This window comes from Schistocerca serialis, chromosome 2 (genome assembly GCF_023864345.2).
Source record: "Schistocerca serialis cubense isolate TAMUIC-IGC-003099 chromosome 2, iqSchSeri2.2, whole genome shotgun sequence".
In the NCBI taxonomy this organism is placed as follows: domain Eukaryota; kingdom Metazoa; phylum Arthropoda; class Insecta; order Orthoptera; family Acrididae; genus Schistocerca; species Schistocerca serialis.
This window is the reverse complement of record NC_064639.1, coordinates 475,513,115-475,534,487: the sequence shown is the minus strand read 5'-3', so window position 1 is coordinate 475,534,487 and position 21,373 is coordinate 475,513,115. Positions and strand designations below refer to the sequence as shown.

Sequence of the window (21,373 nt, the reverse complement as noted above, 5' to 3'; positions counted from 1 at the left end):
TGCAGCACGCTACGTAACGAAAGCTTATGATTTTTTTATGTGCTACTAGCTTGCACACATTGATCCTAATATTATTTATGTCACAAAGATTACCGTAGATACTCAATTTATTTTATAGGCATATAGTGTTCGACAAAACTATTTGGAACTAAATTTTTTTTGTGTGATACAAAACACATGCCATATATGACTTTTGTTAAAGTAGGACGAACCTCACCATCTTATAGTTTGCTACATGAGGACTAGTTGTCGCCTGTCTACAGATGCTGTTCCGTTATGAAGACTCAATGGATTTCTTATTGTTACACTCTACAACCTGTTTGTAAGATCGGTTGAAAATTCGTTACCAGAAATGTATCTGATACAATTTTTGAGCTTCTTTAATAGAATACCGTGAACTGAACTATCAAGAGCATTTGACACGTGATATAAAATGTCATTTTGCAATAGTTTGCTGTATGAACTATAATTTTAAGCGTTAAATACAGCATGAAACATAACAGACAGCACAATTCCGTGATTACTGCACTACCTGCACAACTTGTAAGGGCTGCGATGTCTGTCGATAATACGTGCCTGAATTCTGTTATTAGGATGCATGTTTAATTCATTTATGATGGATTTTAATGGATTTTATAAAATCGGTCTACCAAAATGCAGGGCCTTGATAACTGAAACACGCTTGTATATTATGAACGATCGTACCTTGACATAGGAAAATTAAAATCGGTACACAGTACACAGCCGATACGCGAGACGAACTTGCATTGTACGCATCGTAATGAATTAAATTATAAGTGTTTGTAGTCGATTGGTCACGAACGGATATTTCTAAAAGCATGTGTGGAGTCTCTCTGAGAAGTGTATTTCATGTCAGATGATTACAAGACTGAAAAATAGCGACCCCCGCGAACCACAGGGTATGTAACCCCCCCCCCCCCCCCCTTGCACGTAACGGACCCAGAAGTGTGTCAATGGTTAAGACATCAAGGGGACTGCAGAATGTGAAACTGGAATAAGAAATTCACTATACAGGTGACTACGAAGCTGAATGTGCTGTTTGAAAACCTCGGGGATCTAGTAGGACACATTAAGACTAGTTTGGCCAACTGCGCCTGAAAAATATATGCTGCTGTAGTAACTCAGAACTTCACCAATTATAGCTGAATGGCTCCTGGAAGACGACCTAAGTAGAATTAAGGGCAGATAAAGATTTAAAACAAGTTATGATAGTAACAGTGTCATCGTACTGCTGTTCACAGAACCCGTAAGGACGGCGAACGAGTGAAGAAAAGCAAAGATTTTACAACGTTGTCATAATGTTATGGTTACTGTACTGTAGTAAAGTCTCTGATGTAAGAAACTGAAAGTAGTTTTCAAACAGTAGGACTTAAAACCTAAATAGATTGAGCTTTGACAAAATATAATTGTACGAATAATCAATAAATTAGATGAAAATTCAAAATTCGGCCTACAAAGACGCTACTGAATACAAGAAAAAATAGTTGCTCCTATACGGAGAATGAAATACCAGAAACTGATAACAGATGTTTACTGTCAGAAAATAAAGTCTCTTGTAATTTAGCCTGGTTGAGTCATTTCGTTGAAATATGACTGACGTCTTGGCGTTGCTATTAGAATTTACGAAGACATAATGTTAAGAGGTTGCTCGTGTTTTCAAAATACTTACTTTACAGCCCCAAAACTGAGTAAAATAGTTCCGCTCGCGCAGAAAAAAATAGTAAATTTTCATAGTCTAGAATACTCTAATATTTAACAAGACTGTTTGGAGTATTCATAAACACAGCTTTAGAATAATAATGGCTCTGGGCACATATAAATCTTAACCCAACCAAATAACGTTATCCACCTTATCTTTTGCAGAATGGTTCAAATGGCTCTGAGCACTATGCGACTTAACTTCTGAGATCATCAGTCGCCTAGAACTTAGAACTAATTAAACCTAACTAACCTAAGAACATCACACACATCCATGCCCGAGGCAGGATTCGAACCTGCGACCGTAGCAGTCGCCCGGTTCCAGACTGAAGCGTCTAGAACCTCACGGCCACTTCGGCCGGCTTTTTGCAGAATAATTCCAATTTTCGGAGATGAGACGATTATCAGCGTCCAAATCATGTGAGAAACAATCGCTGATTCTTATGAAGTACTTCAGAGAAACTGCAGTAAGGCTGTAGGTTAGAATGGGCGGTGTGATAGTAATATTTCGTGCCACGTGGCTGAAACTGTTTCCCTTTGGATCTCTCTGAGCGCGAGTACCATGACAAGGAAAATACTAAGCAAGGCGGGCACCAGAAAATGCAATATAATTTGCTGCCTTTAGCGGCTATACGCGGATAGACTTGTGGCCATTAGCAGAAAAGAAGAGGTGACCACATTTTTACATTCTAGCAGTTCGTGTTTTAAACTCGTGTATATGAAGTGCACAATGGATGCTAGAAATTTGGTTTTGTCAGTAGTGTGTATGACGTTGAGATAAGGTTCCACTAGAAATAGCTGGAAGAACTACAGGCCCAAATTAATATATCGTTCTTGGTACATGTGGTACTGCGTAAAATTAGACCGATGTAAAGGAGCTAAACATGCCTCGTCACATGTTTTATATTTTCGTTGCCGTGAGATGGAAACGAGTGGTACCGAAAATTCGGTCATTGTTTCTGAATGCCAAAAGTAGTCGTCTGTAGTGTTTTACAACATTCATCTGGCCCTTGTTCTGTTAGTTAATATTGTTTGGAGCTAACATTGATTTTGGTTGTGTGTGTGTGTGTGTGTGTGTGTGTGTGTGTGTGTGTGTGTGTGTGTGTGCGTGATCTGTTACGTTTTAATTCATGTTGATACTTTTATGGGGTTCTTCTATTCTCCGTCGTCTTTTAAAGATTTTCTTAAGAGCGCTAAAGGCTGTGACGGCGGGCGCCCAACTTACATCACCATCATTAGCCGCCGTCTGCCGGTATCTCTTCACTCAAGGCGTACGCCAACACGTGTTTGCATGTTATTTATGTAGGTCGTTTATTAAAGTTTTACTTGACAATTTACATATCTTCTGTAGATCATGGTGCACAGCTTCATCATATTTAGGGAATGGCATCACAGAACTACCAAAAGTTGTTGTAATGAGTATTTATTCACAAACTAGCTACGGTTAAGCGACCATTCCAAGTCACGGATTAATGTTACGTTAAGATTCCTTGGCTTTCAGTGGCAGCATTTACAACATACGCACGTGATGATTTATTGTTTTATAGAATGAGATTTTCACTCTGCAGCGGAGTGTGGGCTGATATGAAACTTCCTGGCAGATTAAAACTGTGTGCCCGACCGAGACTCGAACTCGGGACCTTTGCCTTTCGCGGACAAGTGCTCTACCATCTGAGCTACCGAAGCACGACTCACGCCCGGTACTCACAGCTTTACTTCTGCCAGTATCTCGTCTCCTACCTTCCAAACTTTGCAGAAGCTCTCCTGCGAACCTTGCAGAACTAGCACTCCTGAAAGAAAGGATATTGCGGAGACATGGCTTAGCCACAGCCTGGGGGATGTTTCCAGAATGAGATTTTCACTCTGCAGCGGAGTGTGCGCTGATATGAAACTTCCTGGCAGATTAAAACTGTGTGCCCGACCGAGACTCGAACTCGGGACCTTTGCCTTTCGCGGGCAAGTGCTCTACCATCTGAGCTACCGAAGCACGACTCACGCCCGGTACTCACAGCTTTACTTCTGCCAGTACCTCGTCTCCTACCTTCCAAACTTTACAGAAGCTCTCCTGCGAACCTTGCAGAACTAGCACTCCTGAAAGAAAGGATATTGCGGAGACATGGCTTAGCCACAGCCTGGGGGATGTTTCCAGAATGAGATTTTCACTCTGCAGCGGAGTGTGCGCTGATATGAAACTTCCTGGCAGATTAAAACTGTGTGCCCGACCGAGACTCGAACTCGGGACCTTTGCCTTTCGCGGGCAAGTGCTCTACCATCTGAGCTACCTAATCACGACTCACGCCCCGTACTCACAGCTTTACTTCTGCCATTATCTCGTCTCCTACCTTCCAAACTTTACAGAAGCTCTCCTGCGAACCAGGCTCGCCAGGAAGTTTCATATTGTTTTATATGTTTTTCATCAGTTTCTACGTGCGGGAATCGACAGTCTATTGCAACGCTGAACATACTGTCTGAACAAAGTCGTGTCATATACTCACATATGGTACGAATTTGGCCAAATAGACAGCTTAGCACTGCAATGGAGAGTCTATTTGCACAGCTGCTAGCTGCATCATATGCGGAACAAACGCGAATGAAGTGCAAGGAGCAGGAGATTTGTGTTTAACGTCGACAAGGAAGTCATTAGAGACGGAGCGCAAGCTCCAATTAGGGAGGGGAGGGGGGAAGAAATCGGCAGTGCTCTTTGAAAGAAACCATCCTGGCATTTTGCCAGAAAAATATAATACGAAGTCTGTTCAAAATTTCCGGAACTTTGGTAATTTTGCGCTAATGGTGTGGTGTGTTGGAGCGAAATGCCGTTGGCATCCGTGCACAAGCCTGTGTTTGATGTGTAATTGTCCGAAGTTTCATTTTTATATATTTGTTATCAGTGTTGAGTGCTGTATTGAGTAGAACGTTGTGTCACACAGTTTGCGAATTTCGAGATGGCAGAGTTAAAGGAGCATCGCGCCTGCATTAAATTGTGAGTGAAACTCGAGGAAACCTTTGCAGGGAAACATCAAATGATGCAGGAATCCTACGGTGATGAGTGCTTAAACTTTACACGATGTTACGAATGGTTCACGTGGTTTAAAAATCGTGGAAAGGAAGTGAAAGATGACCATCGTTGAGGACGCCCTTCGTCAGCTTTCAAGCTGGGAAGCACAAGTCTCATTTGTAGTCCGACTACATTTTACCAACACCCTGCCAATGAACCGATATTTACTACCTACCTTAGGTACGAGTGATCCTACGTGATCGTTCCATTTCGTAGACCTACCTACAAATTGCTATACCCAGGTATTTGTATGAACTGATTCTAATTGTGAATCATTGGTATTGTACTAATAGGGTTCTACGTTTATTCCTTTCGTGAAGTTTATTATTTTATATTTCTGTACATTTGATGGATGTTGCCAGTCTTTTCATTACGTTGAAATCTTATCAGACTCTGAATATTTGTGCAGACTTTTTCGGATAGAACTTCATTAATATGAACGTCAAGATTACTTCTACTTCTGTCGATTAATCTCCATCAAAGAAACCCTCAACCCGGTCACAAATTTTATTTCATACCCTGTATAATTGTACTTTTATTAATAAACATCGATGTGACTGCGAGTCAAACGCTTTTCGGAAATCAAGAAGTACTGCTGTTACCTGACTGTCTTGATCCGTGGCTTTGAGCATGTGATGTGAGAAAAGCGCAAGTTGGGTATCACGTGATAAGTGCTTTAGAAATCCGTGATGTTTAGCTTGTTGGAACTCTTTTTGTTAGAGATACGTCAGAATGTGTTCCCAGAATTAACTAGTCAAAGAAGATCTGGAGAGGTAGCAGATAAATTCCTCCGAAGTTTCAGACAGAAACTCATACTTAAGTTGAAATGTAAGCGCATTGGAGAACAAAACTGGAAAGACACAAGGATCAAAACTGACTAAAGCAGAAAAGAGAATTCACCGAGAAAAATTGAAAACTGTTTGTAAACACAGAAGATTGAATCCTAAGGCTTTGTGTGATCCAGTTGGGCCCATCTGCAAATAATAATAATAATAATGAAACCAGTTACACAGTGCACATTTGATCACCTTTAAGGTTTCTGTTGTAGTATGACTCATACAGCAGTACAGCTGAATAATGGGGCAACGTGGTTCCTACCGAATGGATGACGGAGAGTCAATGTAGGTAATCCACACGCTGATAGCGAAACGGCTGCCTTGTTATCAGGTGGTTGAAAATAAAGCTGAGCCGCCACGACCTATAAATCCGTATTATCTTTCTTTAACGACGGCGCATTATCTCGTTATGGGTGTGCAATAAACGCCTTATGTCGCCGCGTTCAAACAAGCTTACCGGACGCCGCCATAAATTTCCACCGGCCTACTTTTTGGCATGGTAGCCCACTTTCGCCAACGATTACCCTCTGGATGCTCCCGGGAGTTTATAGTATCGTAGTTTCTGTGGGGATTTCCTGCATCTGCCGATGCCACTATGCGAAGATGTCCTAAGTCTCTTAGTGGAGATAGGTTATAATCGAAGTGATGAAGCGATATTAGTAAAATGGCGTCGTTGTGCTTGTGCTTAAATGTACTGGTTTTTAGTGCATCTATCATAAGGGGGAAAATTGTACTGGAAAGTACTGTAGTGAAATACATATTATTGAAAAGGATCGAATTCCAGTTATAAACGGGGGAGAAAATATTGACATCTGCTCTGATTTTTAAATTAAAATATCATTTGTTTCAAATAACGTGCACAGCTTTGCTACAGATGTGTGGCGTGAGGCTCCTTAAAATGTTACACGTAACATGTTTACGTGATCTATCGCAAAGCTAAACATCTCAGGGTATGTTTGATAATATAAGCTTGAGAAACAATATTATTCGTTGGTGTCGCGTGGCGAGATATTGTTGTCTCTTCGTAAGGAAACGTAAATTATTTATTATTTTTTACCTCAAAATATTATCTACATATATTAGAATATTATCTCATACCACGTTATTGTACTACAACTAAGTAAATGTTGTAAGGTCTAATCAGCACTCAAGAAGAGAAGTAGGACCGAATGCTGAAAAGTAATGCCTCTGAATTTTTCATGAGAAAATTCTTAAAACTTCAGATATAAAACAATCATTTTTAATATTCTACGTCTTTATTCTTCATGTTACATATTTTTTCTCAACATAGTCACCCTGGCGACAAAGACATTTCTCCGAACGAGAGACCAATTTGTTGATGCCGCCAGTGTACAACGTTCGACTCTGTTGACAGAGCCACAACCTCACCTGTGCTAGCACCGATTCATCACTATCGAAGTGAAGTCCTCTAAGGTGTTTTTTAAGTTTTGGAAGCAGATGATAATCGAATGGGGCCAATTCGGGACTGTATGGAGGATGATAGATGATAGTGAGCCCAAGGGATCAGATTGTTGGAGAAGTCGTAAAGCTCGTTTCTGGTCTGGTATTGTCGGCCGAAGCAGAAGGTGCTCCATGTGTGAACACTCTCTTCGAATTCGAAACTTGATTACAGCACGGCGTTTCTCACGCTCCGACATATATATATTACGCACCGCCGTGTTACATGCTACAATTCGGGGCAGAGGACTGCAAATATGTAGACATGAAGAATAAAGATGAAGAATGTTAATTACTTTTGTTTTATTTTAAAATCTTTAAGAGTTTTCACATAAAAAAATTTGGAGGAATTACTTTCCAGCACGCCCTAGAAGGCTAGGAATAATATCAGTACGTGGCTTCTCTGCGATCACGTTGTCTTTATGTCTTTGCGACAGGACTGGACTGTGACTGAAGAACAAACATGGCTGTTTGCTAGTGATGGATCCACTGCGGTCACTTATTACCACAATTGTTATTTGTTTGTTTTGTGCAGTTCACGGACACTAATTGTCAAAACTGCAAACAGTCGGTATAAGAAAAACAAGGTTCATGTTCTGCATACCACTCTGGGATCAAAGAGGATCAACGCAAGAGCTACTCAATAAACTGGAAGTTGCTGAGAATGCTTCCGTCTGGAAGGCATAGATCTGGTGCAAAACAAAATAGTTTTGCAGTACAAATGTTATTTTATCCGTTTTGCATCTTGTGAACTCCTCGGCCGTTAATGATGGTTGGTGAGTAACGCAACCAGTCACAAATTTATAAACAGTTTGGAGTGCCTGGCTTGGCAATTTCAGCCTTATTTTATTTATGTCGGATACTGCGAAGTCTGCGGCCGTCAATGATAGTTGGTGAATCTAAAATTCAACAGTTTTTAGCGACACTGTTTTCCTATTTACCTGTTAAAAGTCATAGAAATCACAGGTATTGTGGTTCTGAAAACTTGTGGGATAATTCTTGAGATACTTGGTTCATACTTCCGGAACGCGCGGAAATGCATCGAAATGTCTCAACCTCACAAGGGAAGCTCCCTATCGCACCCTCCTTAGATTTAGTGGTAAAATGGACCAGTGTATAGCCCGTCAAAAACTAAACACAGATTGACCATGAAAACAAGAAGAAGGATACTGAACTGTGAAAAAAAAAGGAAAACAGTAACAAAGAACGGTCCAAGCTCGAGCGTGCAACATCGAACCTTGGCGTCGTGGATGTGTGGCCACACTGTTGGACTGCAAAGCGGGAGGTCCGTGTTCAAACCTCCTGGTGCCCCATTCTTTTCTGCAAATTTGTGAACTATCTGTTCTATCATTGACGTGACTGTTCTCCTTCTGTAGTCTTGACAATTGTCATATTACACATCGGTTGTAGAATATGAGTCATGTGGTAAGAATATATTACCGTCGCAGGTAAATGTGATGAATAGTGAGAGTAGGCGACATGCCTCGTAGACCTCTCTCAGAAATGAAAACAACAAATAATAGGGCGTGAACTATATTACAATAAAGGCAAAAATGGTTCAAATGACTCTGAGCACTATGGGACTTGACTTCTGAGGTCATCAGTCCCCTAGAACTTAGAACTACTTAAGCCTAACTAACCTAAGGACATCACACACATCCATGCCCGAGGCAGGATTCGAATCTGCGACCGCAGCAGTCGCGCGGTTCCGGACTGAAGCGCCTAGAACCGCTCGGCCACCGTGGCCGGCCACAATAAAGGCATTCAAGAGTAAAAGCTTTCCATGTGGAACGTAAGAGTCATAACACGTGGTACTTGTTAAGAACAAATAGGAGATAAAAATTCTTCCAGTCAATATGTGGCACAACAGCAAACCAGTGCTTAACAGTATTGGTTAAAAACAGTCCTGGTTGCAATTTCAGTTTTATTATTTTTCAACGACGCGTTTCACCTTATTTAGGAATCTTCACGTTATCTTTTCTAGATGGACGCGAGAGACACCAAGATCAGCATAACACGTTCCCGTTCACAGGAGCGAGTAACAGTAAGATGGGGCCTCAGGTAATCATCCATCTTACTGTTACTCGCTCCTGTGAACGGGAACGCGTTATGCAGATCTTTGTCCGGACGGACATTTGATAATTTTATGAAAAAAAAGTGGGACATGGGGGAGATTTGTGCCCGGATCACCCCCTCCGCAGTCCAACTTCGTGGTCGCATGTCCAAGATGCTACGACATTTCTACGTCACTCTGTGTATACATATTGTTCACGGTTTCTATGTTCGTTTCCATTTCCACAGTTCAGTACACCTTCTTCCTAATTTCATTCTTCATCTATGTGCAGTGCTTGACGGGCTATCCAATGGGCCATCTCACCATCAAATCCGACGGGGGTGCGATGGGAGTTTTCCTTGTCAGTAACAATCTGACATCAGCCTCATGATAGTGATCATTTGATGTTATATGTATTAGAAATTGGAAATTTTAGGTTCTTGCTGTGTACATTGTTTTCGCAAAACTTCATCATCATCCATCAGTCTCCAAGAAAATCCATTGTGAGATTCTTGACTTCCAACAAATAATTATCTTTTTTTAGCCATCTTGGTTTCCCCTTTTTTTCTTTGTTACCCAAGGTTACGACCAAGACTGTAGCTGCTGCTACTGTTTGCAACGTCATGATTATTATTCTGATCCTGCTCAGTGGAAGTGGCGGAGTTCGATGGCACAAAGACAGCAAATTTGTAGCATGCAACATCAGCCAACACTTTTTTGACGAATACAGCAATTTTTCTTGCGCCGTTTTATGTCGCCTATCAAAACTTGACAACTCGTAGCCTCCGACTTATGGCAACGTGTTGACTATTGTTACATCGGTGGAGTTCTGTCTTCATAAATTCTTGCGATTGGTTGGTAGATTTGGGGGAGGGGGTCAAACAGCGAGGTCATCGGTCCCATAGGGTAGGGAAGGATGCAGAAGGGAGTTACTCGTGCCCTTTCAAAGGAACTGTGGTGTCACCGCCAGACACCACACTTGCTAGGTGGTAGCTTTAAATCGGCCGCGGTCCATTAGTACATGTCGGACCCGCGTGTCGCCACTGTCAGTGATCGCAGACCGAGCGCCACCACAAGGCAGGTCTCGAGATACGGACTAGCACTCGCCCCAGTTGTACGGACGACTTTGCTAGCGACTACCCTGACGAAGCCTTTCTCTCATTTGCCGAGAGATAGTTAGAATAGCCTTCAGCTAAGTACATGGCTACGACCTAGCAAGGCGCCATTAGCATTATATTGCATTTATCTAGAGAGAGTCTCACTTGTATCATCAAGAACGCTGTATACAAATGATGGATTAAAGTTAAGTATTCCAGCAGCTACGTACTTTTCTTTATAGCTTTCATTACGTATCCTGTTTCAGACCTCACGCCACCCTGCGTGAGTTAGCGCGTGCATCTTGGCCACCTCTTTCAATTAGTGTGCGTAGTGTTGGCAAGTCTGCCGACACTACAGGAACCATCCCGGCATTTGCCTGAAGCGATTTAGGGACATCACGGAAAACTTAAATCAGGATGATCGGACGCAGGTTTGACCGTCCCACAAGCGAGTCCACCAGTGTGCTAACCACTGCGCCACCTTACTCGGTAAATCTTTATGAATGAAGCTAGATGCCTTAAACTATTTTGTTTTATTATGACATTTCTGCCTCTGCCATTATCAATTCAAAAATTAGGTTTTCTAAAACAAAATTCAGTGTCAACTGAAATAAAAATCTATGCCCAAGAATGGTGCAAATTGTTAGACCTCCGTCTCTGTCAGCCATTTTGTGACCCAGGAATAGTTACTTTATTTCATCTGGGAATACCGAGCCACCATAACTAATTGCTTCTTTTGACTCATCCGTCTTAGTATTCTAAGTGGTTGCTGTGTTAATCCACCAGGGACGCCATATCGTCCTAATGGGAAGAAATCACAGTGGACAATCAGCTCGTTTCGATCATGGGCACACTACTCTTCTTGCGATACGTTAATAACCTACCATTTCATTTGAATCTGGCGGCAATGTAACTTATTTTTTCATATGATACAAGCACTATTGTCAAGGCAATCAATTAAGTGCCCACAGGGAAAATGTTTTTGTTAAAATTATTAATTGTTTTGAATAAAGAGACTGCCTTCAAACACTGAAAAACATAGGTAAACCAGTTATGTACTCTCAAAATTACTCCACCTATTAAGAATGTAGTTTACAAAGAAAAAATAATAAACAGGATAGTTTTAAGGTCTTGAGAGTACATACTATGAAAACTTACATTCGAAAAGCCATAAAGTACACTTGCTGAACCCTTTGTGTACAGCTACTTTTGCCATTAGTTTAGTTGTACTTTTGGAACACAGATATCAGTAAGACAACATTTTTGCATATTTTCATTCACTGATGCTCTACGGGGTACTGTTCTGGGATAACCCCTCACTCAGGCAAAAAATATTCATTGCACAGAAGAAAGCAATTAAAATTATATGTAGACTCCACACATTTAAATGTTGCAGGCATCTGTTTAGTATGTATACAATTTGGAATATAACCACAGCCTCACAGCACGTCATGAAATTTGTTGTCAACAGTTCATTACTTTTCGAGTGTAATAGAGATATTCACCAATACAGTATCAGCAGAAAAAATGATTTGCCCTTTCATCTAGTAAATCTAACTTTGGTAATTAAATACTCAGCTCTAAAACACTTATTATCAAATTTAGAGTAAGTTTGTTTCTCGTTAACGACTTCTTGTATTCCGCAGAGTAATTCTTGAACAGAAATGATTAGTCAGTTATCCTTCTGCAACACGAGTGCATACTTTTTTCCTGAACAATTTGTTGATCCAGATTGAAAGATCATTTTTCTGAAGGTGTTAACTTGCTGGTCATTACTTCAGTTAGTTATCTAACGGAAGAACATTAACAAACAAACGCAGCAACCATGTATTATCATTGCAGAGGATCAAAATGTAATTTTCACATGAAAGAGAGCATTAGCGTATTCATAGTATTGCATTGTCTTGAACGTTTCACTTCTTTGAGAGGTGATACATTTAAGGGTCCTCACGATGGCATACGTCGTCACTTTCTACCAAATGTCAGCCCACGTTTTAAGAGTATTCAAATAAAAACTAGGGGCGCAATCACCGGATTCGCTGATCATAGGCATTACCGTAGTACCACAGGCGTTCATCAGCACAATGTTTTCGCTTGAGGATGACAGGAATATTGCTCAGTATTTACATTCGGAAAAGGGAAGCTAAGAACTTATCCCGTGATTAACATTTATCGATTTCTTCTCAATCTCTGTGGGCCTTATCACAGTGCGCTATTGTGTGAAATAGATTTCGTACGCCGGCCGCTGTGGCCGAGCGGTTCTAGGCACTTCAGTCCTGAACTGTGCTGCTGCTACGGTTGCAGGTTCGAATCCTACCTCGGGCATGGATGTGTGACGTCCTTTGGTTAGTTAGGTTTAAGTAGTTCTAGGTCTAGGGAACTGATGACCCCAGATGTTACGTCCCATAGTGCTTATAGTCATTTGAACCATTTCTTGACAAGCTGAACCAATTCGTCATTTCTTAATTTATTTTCTTTGTAGCTACTAGTTTTAATATCCCACGATGAACATCAATTACTGTCATTTTCAGTGAGTGAAGTTGTTTTATCAGTCCTCCACTACACGCTCCCCACCTGGCTGTGAAGATCCAGTAATTGCTTACAACAAAGGGCAACATGTCGACAGATACCGCATACGGATGACAACAGTTTGCGAAGCGCGGCACGCCATTGGGTCACATGCTGTGCGTTGCGTTGTGTCGCCGTGGTCGAATTACACGAAGGGTAGGGCTGACAGTTCCAAAAGAAGAAAAGCCGAACTCGCCGTTATATTTAGCCGGACTTTTTGCCCTAAAGGCTTGATTACTTATTTCAAATAGAAACAGACGCAGTTGGGTATTTTCAATCGTTTATTAATAATCAGTTATAGTCAGTATTTTGCGAGATCAGCCCTCAGCGTGCTTAAACTAGTTTTGCGAAATCAGCGGTAAACATGCTGAGACTCATAAACAAATGCAACCAGCAAACAGCCTTCTGACTTGGCAATTATGGCAGCAAGTAAGTGCTAAGTCTTCTTAATACCTCAGTCGTCTTCCTAAGATAATTATGTCAAAATAAACTGAAAGATCTTCATTAAACGAGACAAGCAGTTACGTGTCTATTCTTCTCGAATGGAAAACTGAAAGATATTCAATAACTTTGGTAACTTCAATTATTTTTGTAAAAAAATGGTAATAATAGTATTCTATAGTTAAGTGTTAATATTTCAAATATAAATCCACCTTATAGCGAACGTTATTTTTCTTGGAAATAATTTCGTGGATCTCTTGGCAGGATGATTTCAAATTGTATTACGGTACTGTGACGGATTGCAGTGTTTTACGTCCCTTTCTCCATTTGGCGTGCCGGCCGGAGTGGCCGAGCGGTTCTAGGCCTACAGTCTGGAACCGCGCGACCGCTACGGTCGCAGGTTCGAATGCTGCCTCGGGCATGGATGTTTGTGATGTCCTTAGGTTAGTTAGGTTTAAGTAGTTCTACGTTCTATGGGACTTATGACCTCAGAAGTTAAGTCCCATGGTGCTCAGAGCCATTTGAACCAATCCATTTGGCGGTTATGAAAGATAACACCTAGGAATGATGGCCTGGAATTTCCAATTTTAATAATTCCCAGTAAAATTCCTTACGCTTTTCAAGTGCCAAAAGCCTTTTAAAGATGGAGTCATCTATTTTTTGTTGCACGAATTTTGTAGATGTACACGGGGTGGTCAGAAACAATGTGAAAAGTTTGTAAAGATGTTGCTGGGCACGTTGTGCTGAGAAATAATTATTCGGAATGAAATTCAGTACGTTGCACCGTTTCCGAGTTATTTAGCATTCAAGTCAGCCAATTAAGTCTTTGTGCTCGCAAATGCAAGCACTTGCACGTGGTAAAATGCGGTAATGCACAGGCGTCTGTGGGTCCGTGTACTAACACTTGTTGAAATGCTCGTTACCAGTTAAAATGTGCCTTTTCGGAACTGATACATTTAAGCTAGATGAGCAAAAATCTATGTTTGCTCGGTTTTGGAAAGCCGAACAAAGAACACATTTGGCGACACCGTCTCTGGCAGGCTGTTGAATCCGCACGCGTGACGACCTGATTGGCTGACTTCAATGCTAAATAACTCGGTAACAGAGCAGTGTACAGAATTCTTTTTTTAACTGTTATTTCTCTGTTCTGACTATCTTGTATAGCCTCATACACTGAAGCGCCAAAGAAAGTGGTTCAGGCATGCGTATTCAAATACAGAGATATGTAAACAAATGTGTGGTAAGTTCCTATGGGACCCAACTGCTGAGGTCATCGGTTCCTAGGCCTTCACGCTACTTAATCTAACTTAAACTAACTTACACTAAGGACGACACACACACCATGCTCGAGGGAAGACTCGAGGCTAGCCGCGCGCATCGTGGCAAGGAGCATCAGACTGCGAGGCGGATATGTAAGCATACAGAATATGGTGCTGCGGTCAGCAATGCCTACATAACACAACTGGCTGGTGCAGTTGTTAGATCGGTTACTATAGGTTATCAAGATTTAAGTCAGCTCGAACGTGGTGTTATATTCGGCGCACGACCGATGGGACACAACATCTGCGAGATAGCGATGAAGTCGCGATTTTCCCGTACGACCTTGTCACGAATGTATCGTGAATATCAGGAATCTGGTAAAACGTCAAATCTCCGGAAAAAGATCCTGAACGGGAACAACGACGAGCAATGAGAATAGTTCCACGTGACAGAAGTGCAACATTACCGCAAATTGTTGCAGATTTCAATGCTGGGCCATCAACAAGTGTGAACCATTCAATGTAACATCATCGATATGGGCTTTCGGAGCCGAAGGCGCACTCACGTACCCTTGATGACTGCATGATGCAACGCTTACGCCTTGCTTGGGCCCGTCAGGACCTACATTGGACTGTTGATGACAGGAAACATGTTGCCAGGTCGGACGAGTCTCGTTTCAAATTGTATCGAATGGATGGAAATTTATGGGTATGGAGACAACCTCGCGATTCCGTGGACCCTGAGTGTCAGCAGGGGACTATCAAGCTGGTGGAGGCTCTGTAATGGTGTGGGGCGTGTACAGCTGGAATGATATGGGGCCCTTGATACAGCGAGATACGACTCTGAAGGTGGCACGTGCGTAAGCATCCTGTCTGATCACCTTCATCCATTCGTGTCTATCGTGCATTCCGCCGGACTTGTGCAATTCCAGCGGGACAATGCGACATCCCACTCGTCCAGAATTTCTACAGAGTGGCTCCAGGAATACTCTTCTCAGTTTAAACACTTCCGCTGCCCACCGAACTCCCCAGACATGAACATTATTGAGCATATCTGGGATGCGTTGTAACGTGCTGTTCAGAAGATATCTCCAGCCCCTCGCACTCTTACGGATTTATGGACAGCCCTGCAGGATTCATGGTGTCAGTTCCCTCCAGCACTACTTCAGACATTAGCCAAGTCCATGCCATGTCGTGTTGCGGCACTTCTGTGTGCTCGCGGGTGTACAATTTATTTTTATTATTTTTTTTTTATTTATTTTTTATTTATTTTTTTTTTTTTTTTTTTTTTGCCTTTCAGTGCACATTTCCTTAATCCTTGCGCTTAGGTTATTAGCTTGGTACAGGCCTGAGTTGTGCACTCTCTACTTGGTCGCTAAAAGACCTAAGATGAACTGGAGAGACTAGTCTAGTGTATATTTGGGCGGACACGACCGTAAAAAGCAGGAATATCAGACTGAAGGCAGGCACTCAGCAACGATAGCCGTGGAGCATGTGTCATAGCCGCGTATCATCTCTTAGTGCAGTGAAACTGCACCTTCATTACAGAAGACTCATTTACGGAGTTTATGTTGCAAGACAAAAGTTGGTCCGACACTTGTTTTTTAATTGAAATAAGTGGTTGTAGCTCCGTCAGAAGTTGCTTTAAGAAGTATCTTTTTCATTTGTTGACGGTGACTAGTTTCGAACACCTATGTCTATTTTCAAACCATCTGTATCGTAAGTGTGATAATACAGCCAAAAACCTATGTACAAAAATTGTCCCTGCAGTAACAAACAAGGCGACACTACGTCTGACTCAACAACAGTTAACAGACCATATGCGTCAGACATGTCAGAACTGGACTGTCCTATGAGGTCTATTTACTATTGTTGAGCCGGCCTTAGTCCCGCTTTGATAGTCACTGCAGGGCCAGGTTTCGTACACAGGCTTTTGCGTGTGTTGTCACAGTATGGCTGGTTTGAAAATGGACATAGGTGTCCAAAACTAGTGCCCATTAAGAAATACAGAAGATACTTCTTAATGCAACTTATGACGGAGGTGAAACCTTTTATTTCAGTTATTTCCTTCGTGTCGCCCTGTTCTAAATGCTCTGTGGAGTACGTGTTATAGCAACACCGACTCAAAGGAAGGCCTCGGCGCTTGTTCGTGACGTCACGTCAGCTAGGCACGGCGAACGCCAGGTCTGTTGCAGGCATACTCATAATGGTGATGTCTCCCTCCCTGACGCAGGAAAATGTGAAACTATTAGCAGTAGTTGACCAACACACAGTCTTCTGAGAGATTTGTGCAATCAATTAATTGTGCAATTCATTACACTTCTTAACAAATAGTGTACTTCTGAACTTAAATTTCCACCTGTTTTAAGGATTGACAAACAAAACCAACTTCATGGTCCAGCAGCAACAGAATTCGTGCTTCTTTACTTTATTTGTAAATCTGAGGAAGTTACGTTTGTACTGGGTTGCTTTTACAAGAAACTGTGAACATATTGGTGCTCTTCTTTAGGTATCTTGGTTGACTATGGGGTGAGGACCACTGAATGTTAATGAAATATCTTGCGACTGTACACGTTGGGGGAGGGGTTGGGGGACATAAGAAGAGGCAAAAGAGAGACACTTGTTTTATCAAATAAAATTTTTTTATCTTATAAAGTTCTTTCTTTGAGTTGCAAGAGGGGAACATTTATCTTTTTTTATGTGCATGTTTAAAAAAGTTTAAGCTCAGCAGTATTTTCGATGTGTGAAGCTATTTTGTTTCCTGTTTAGAATTCCTTTCGTTGAAAACGACTGTAATCTAATGACTGGCAACAGTTGGGCATTAACACATGTAAATTGGTTCACATTTCCAGTGACGATGTCAAACGAAAATAAATAAATAAATAAAAGAAACGAGTACGTTGTAAGGGGATTGGGGTAAGTTTCGATAACAAAATGGATCAAGTAAATATAGTTACTTGAATGTAAAATTTCCGAAGCTTGCAATGGGGCAAAGCATCTTCTCATATTGATCTACGTTTGTTTCGACAGGATTCCGTAATACAGAACTATGATCTTCATTTGTAGCTTTACGATAGTAAGAAAATCTTTCATCTAAATAAAACTGCAGAATACAAGACAATACCAAACATTTTGTCCAAAAATAGGAGATTTATAGTGATAAGCACGCCCAGGCGTTTCTGCCTGCAGCAGACCTGGCGTTCGACGTGCCTAGCTGACGTGACGTCACCAACAAGCGCCGAGGTTTTCTTTTGAGTCGGTGTTGGTTATAGCCGCTTACATGTGGTCCCAGTAAAATTTCGCCTTAATGATCAACAGACTGATTTAGGAAATCTACGTTATTTATTAAGGATTGTGAAGTTCAGTACAGTTGGTGTGTGGTTGTCAGGGCTTCCAGTTGGCGGTTCTGTGCTCGGCGTCGTAGTAGGGCCCGCGAGGCACGATGGACGGCGGCCTGGGCGGCTCCCTTTGCCTGCTGGGCTGCTGCTGACAGTGAGGTTCCGCGCCGGCCCGGCACGGCCGCGTCAGCCAGCTGCGCACGCGCGCCACCGCCGACAGCGTCTCGTTGAAGAAGCAGTACAGCAGCGGGTTGACGACGCTGTTGAACAGCGCCAGCAGGTTGACGCCGTAGCGCGCCAGCCACCAGGCGTACTTGTCGCCGGTGCCGGCCGCGTCGTGCACGATGTTGAACAGCCAGTTGGGCAGGCGGCACACGAAGAAGAGCACCATCATGACGATGATGCGCCGGAAGGAGCGGATGTTGCGCACCGTGTGCGGGGACGTCTTCTTGGCGGAGGGAGCGCGCTGGAAAGGACCCGACGGCGAGGCCACGCCGGTGGCAGTAGCGGTGGCGGTGGAAGCGGCGCCGGCCGCCGTGCGGGCGCGCCCGCTCAGCGTGTCAGAGCTGCTGGTGGCGTTGTTGGAGCGGTTCGCGTCGCCGCTGCTGTTGGACGTGGTGCCGTCCCCGCGGCCCTTGCCGCAGCGCGCATTCTGTGAGCCGCAGGCGGCTGAGACAACGAGATAGCACAAAGAAAAAAATGGTTCAAATCGCTCTAATATATGGGACTTAACATCTGAGGTCATCAGTCCCCTACACTTACAAACTACTTAAACCTAACTAACCTAAGGACATCACACACATCCATGTCCGAGGCAGGATTCGAACCTGCGACTGTAGCAGCCGCGCGGGATTAGCCGAGCGGTCTCAGGCGCTGCTTTCATGGTCTGTGCGGCTGGTTCCGGCGGAGGTTCAAGTCCTCCCTCGGGCATGGGTGTGTGTGTTTGTCCTTAGGATAATTTAGTTTAAGTAGTGTGTAAGCTTAGGGACTGATGACCTTAGCAGTTAAGTCTCATAAGATTTCACACACATTTTTGACCGTAGCAGGCGTGCGGTTCCGGATTGAAGCGGCTAGAACCACTCGGCCACAAGGCCGGCATAGTACAACGACTTCAACAGTTTTTCACTCCTAGATCAAGGCAGCTTTCCGTCTCTTTTTTTGGGCAGGGGGGAGGGGCTGGGAACTGATTAGTTTTGCGGTGAGTAACGAAACACGTTTGACATTTCACTCATAAACTATACCTGAGATGTGACCTCAGCACAGCTCATTTCAGGATGTAGCCTGAGTGATAGGCGCTACGGAATTATTTTCCGACGTATCCGAATGTAACACCAATCATAAAACACTGTTTGATCAAAATGTGTCCAACAACCGCCTTTATGATGACTTAAACTCTACTGAGGGAATGTCTGTGCGGGAATGGCAGCCCATTCTTCCGCAAAAGCCGAAACCGGACAAGAGTATGGTGCTGAACGTTCGGGTCTGGACTAAAGTAACCCCAGAGGTGTTCCATTGCTTTCGGGTCGCAACTTTGGACAGGCCAGTCGGTTTCAGGAATGTTATTGTCCACAAACCATTGCCTCAGAAATGCTACTTTATCACAGGGTGCACAGTCATGTTGATACAATCATCGTCTCCAAAATGTTCCTGCACTATACGCAGTCTACAAAGCTATAGAATGAGAAACACTCAGTACCGTAACACTACCTCCTCGCTACATCACTGTAGACACTATACATGATTGCAGGTATCGTTCTCCAGACGTTACCAAACCCAAGCAGTTCCATTGCACTCCCATAGGGTACAGCGTGATTCTTCACTCCAGATCACTCGTTTCCAGAGATCTACTGCCCAGTGTCGTCGCTCTTCACAACATCTCATTCAGTATAAAGACGTGTGGCATATGAAGAGCTGCTCGGCCATTATACCCCATTCTTTTTAAGTCCTTACACTGTCCGGAATTCTGGTAGCACTTTGGAATACGGGAGTTCATGTGATTTCTTTACAACCACCCTCCACAATGATCGTCAGTGTATGACGGTCAGCACATGAGGCCTTACTGGTCTTGGTTTAGCTGTGGTTGTTCCTTCGCGTTTCAGCTTCATAGTCGCATCAGCTACAGTCGACTCTGGCAGCCTTTGGACGCTTGAAATGACCCTGTTGCATTTATTACTGCGATATCATCTAATGCCTAGCCTATGTTCGAAGCCACCCAGCTTTCCTCACCGACCCATTTTGAAGCTGCTGCTTCTTAACTGACAATTTCCCCCCCCCCCCCCCCCCCCCCCCCCCCCCCCGCCCTCCGCCCTACTTTTACAGTAGCGGGTCCGTCTCTCGTGACACAGTGCTCAGTTCCATATTACATATAAGTTTCGAGTAGTTTTGCTGAAATTATATGCGCAGGAGGAGAGGGTGGGGGAGGGGAATAAGAATACATTTGGACAATCTTGTCCCGAGTCACATTATCTACAGCGTTACCAATGGCTATTGTATACCAACAACCCGCGATGTTCCTCGTACTAGGAGCCTTTGACGAAAATAATGAAGTTTCTTATTTCGTATCCCAGGGTTGCCAAAGAGCCTGACGATTCATGTCTGCTTGCTCGGTGTATGTCACATATCAGCTAAATTTGTAAGTAGGCTGTTTAGGTTTTTATGTTGGTAACGCCACGTAGTGCTCTGTATGAAAATCGCTGACTGCGCTGTGTGCAGTCTGTGGCTGGTTGGACTCATTGTTGGAATATTCGCTAGTGTAAGGTATAGGTTATTGTTACTCATGGCCATTCTTTTGTAGGGATTATTGGAAGTGAGACTGCGTTGCGCTAAAAATATTGTGTGTCAGTTTAGTGATGATCAGAATAAGTAAAGAGAGAACTGTCTGAGTACGTTCAGTTTTGCTCAGCTGTTTGAAAATCAAATAACGTAAGAGTTTTTCCAGCACTGTCATTCTTTACGTACAAATGGGAAGTTTCAAATTCTGTGGTCGTTCTTTGCTGTTGACCTGTCATTATGATCTCATTCGCTTACGGACGTTGGTCAGTGATAATTCACTGAACTGACACTTTATAATCGATTTATTGCGAAGTAATGGACCCAGGAAGAGGAAGGGCGAGAAGGAGTGGTTTGGGGGGAGGGGGGGGGGGGGGTTAAACACCCTACTGGCGACATTCCTTACAGCTGGAAAGCAAGTTTGGATTAGACGGGAACTGAACAGGAAATCGACCTTGGCCTTTTCAAATGAACAGTTCTGAACAGTTCTGACACTCTCTTTTACTTCTTCAGAGAAAGCACGGAAAATCTAAATCTGAATGACTGGACGGGTATTTGAACGTCGCCAAGGGTACCGTCATGTGATATCCACGAGTAACGATAGATCCTCTGCTTGACATCAGACACGTTCTAGAAAGCAAAGCTGTTTCAGTGATCATTATTCTTTTTATTTAATTGCCTTGGTATCTTAGTGACATTAAGAGAAAGAGAAAACTATGTGAAACTTCAGGGAAAACTAATTGCCACCTCATGTGAGAATTGCTCAGGCGTTTGGGATTA

General features: G+C 42.9%; 1 protein-coding gene across 1 annotated transcript in view; it reads right to left on the bottom strand.

Moving 5' to 3' along the window:
* Window positions 1-17,870: 17,870 nt before the first annotated feature.
* LOC126456095 (gastrin/cholecystokinin type B receptor-like) overlaps window positions 17,871-21,373 on the bottom strand; it is a 61,883-nt gene continuing 58,380 nt past the window's right edge. Inside the window, exon 4 of the mRNA XM_050091850.1 lies at window positions 17,871-18,493. Within this exon, the coding sequence (XP_049947807.1) occupies window positions 17,871-18,493 (623 nt within the window). The remainder of the gene's footprint in view (window positions 18,494-21,373) is intronic.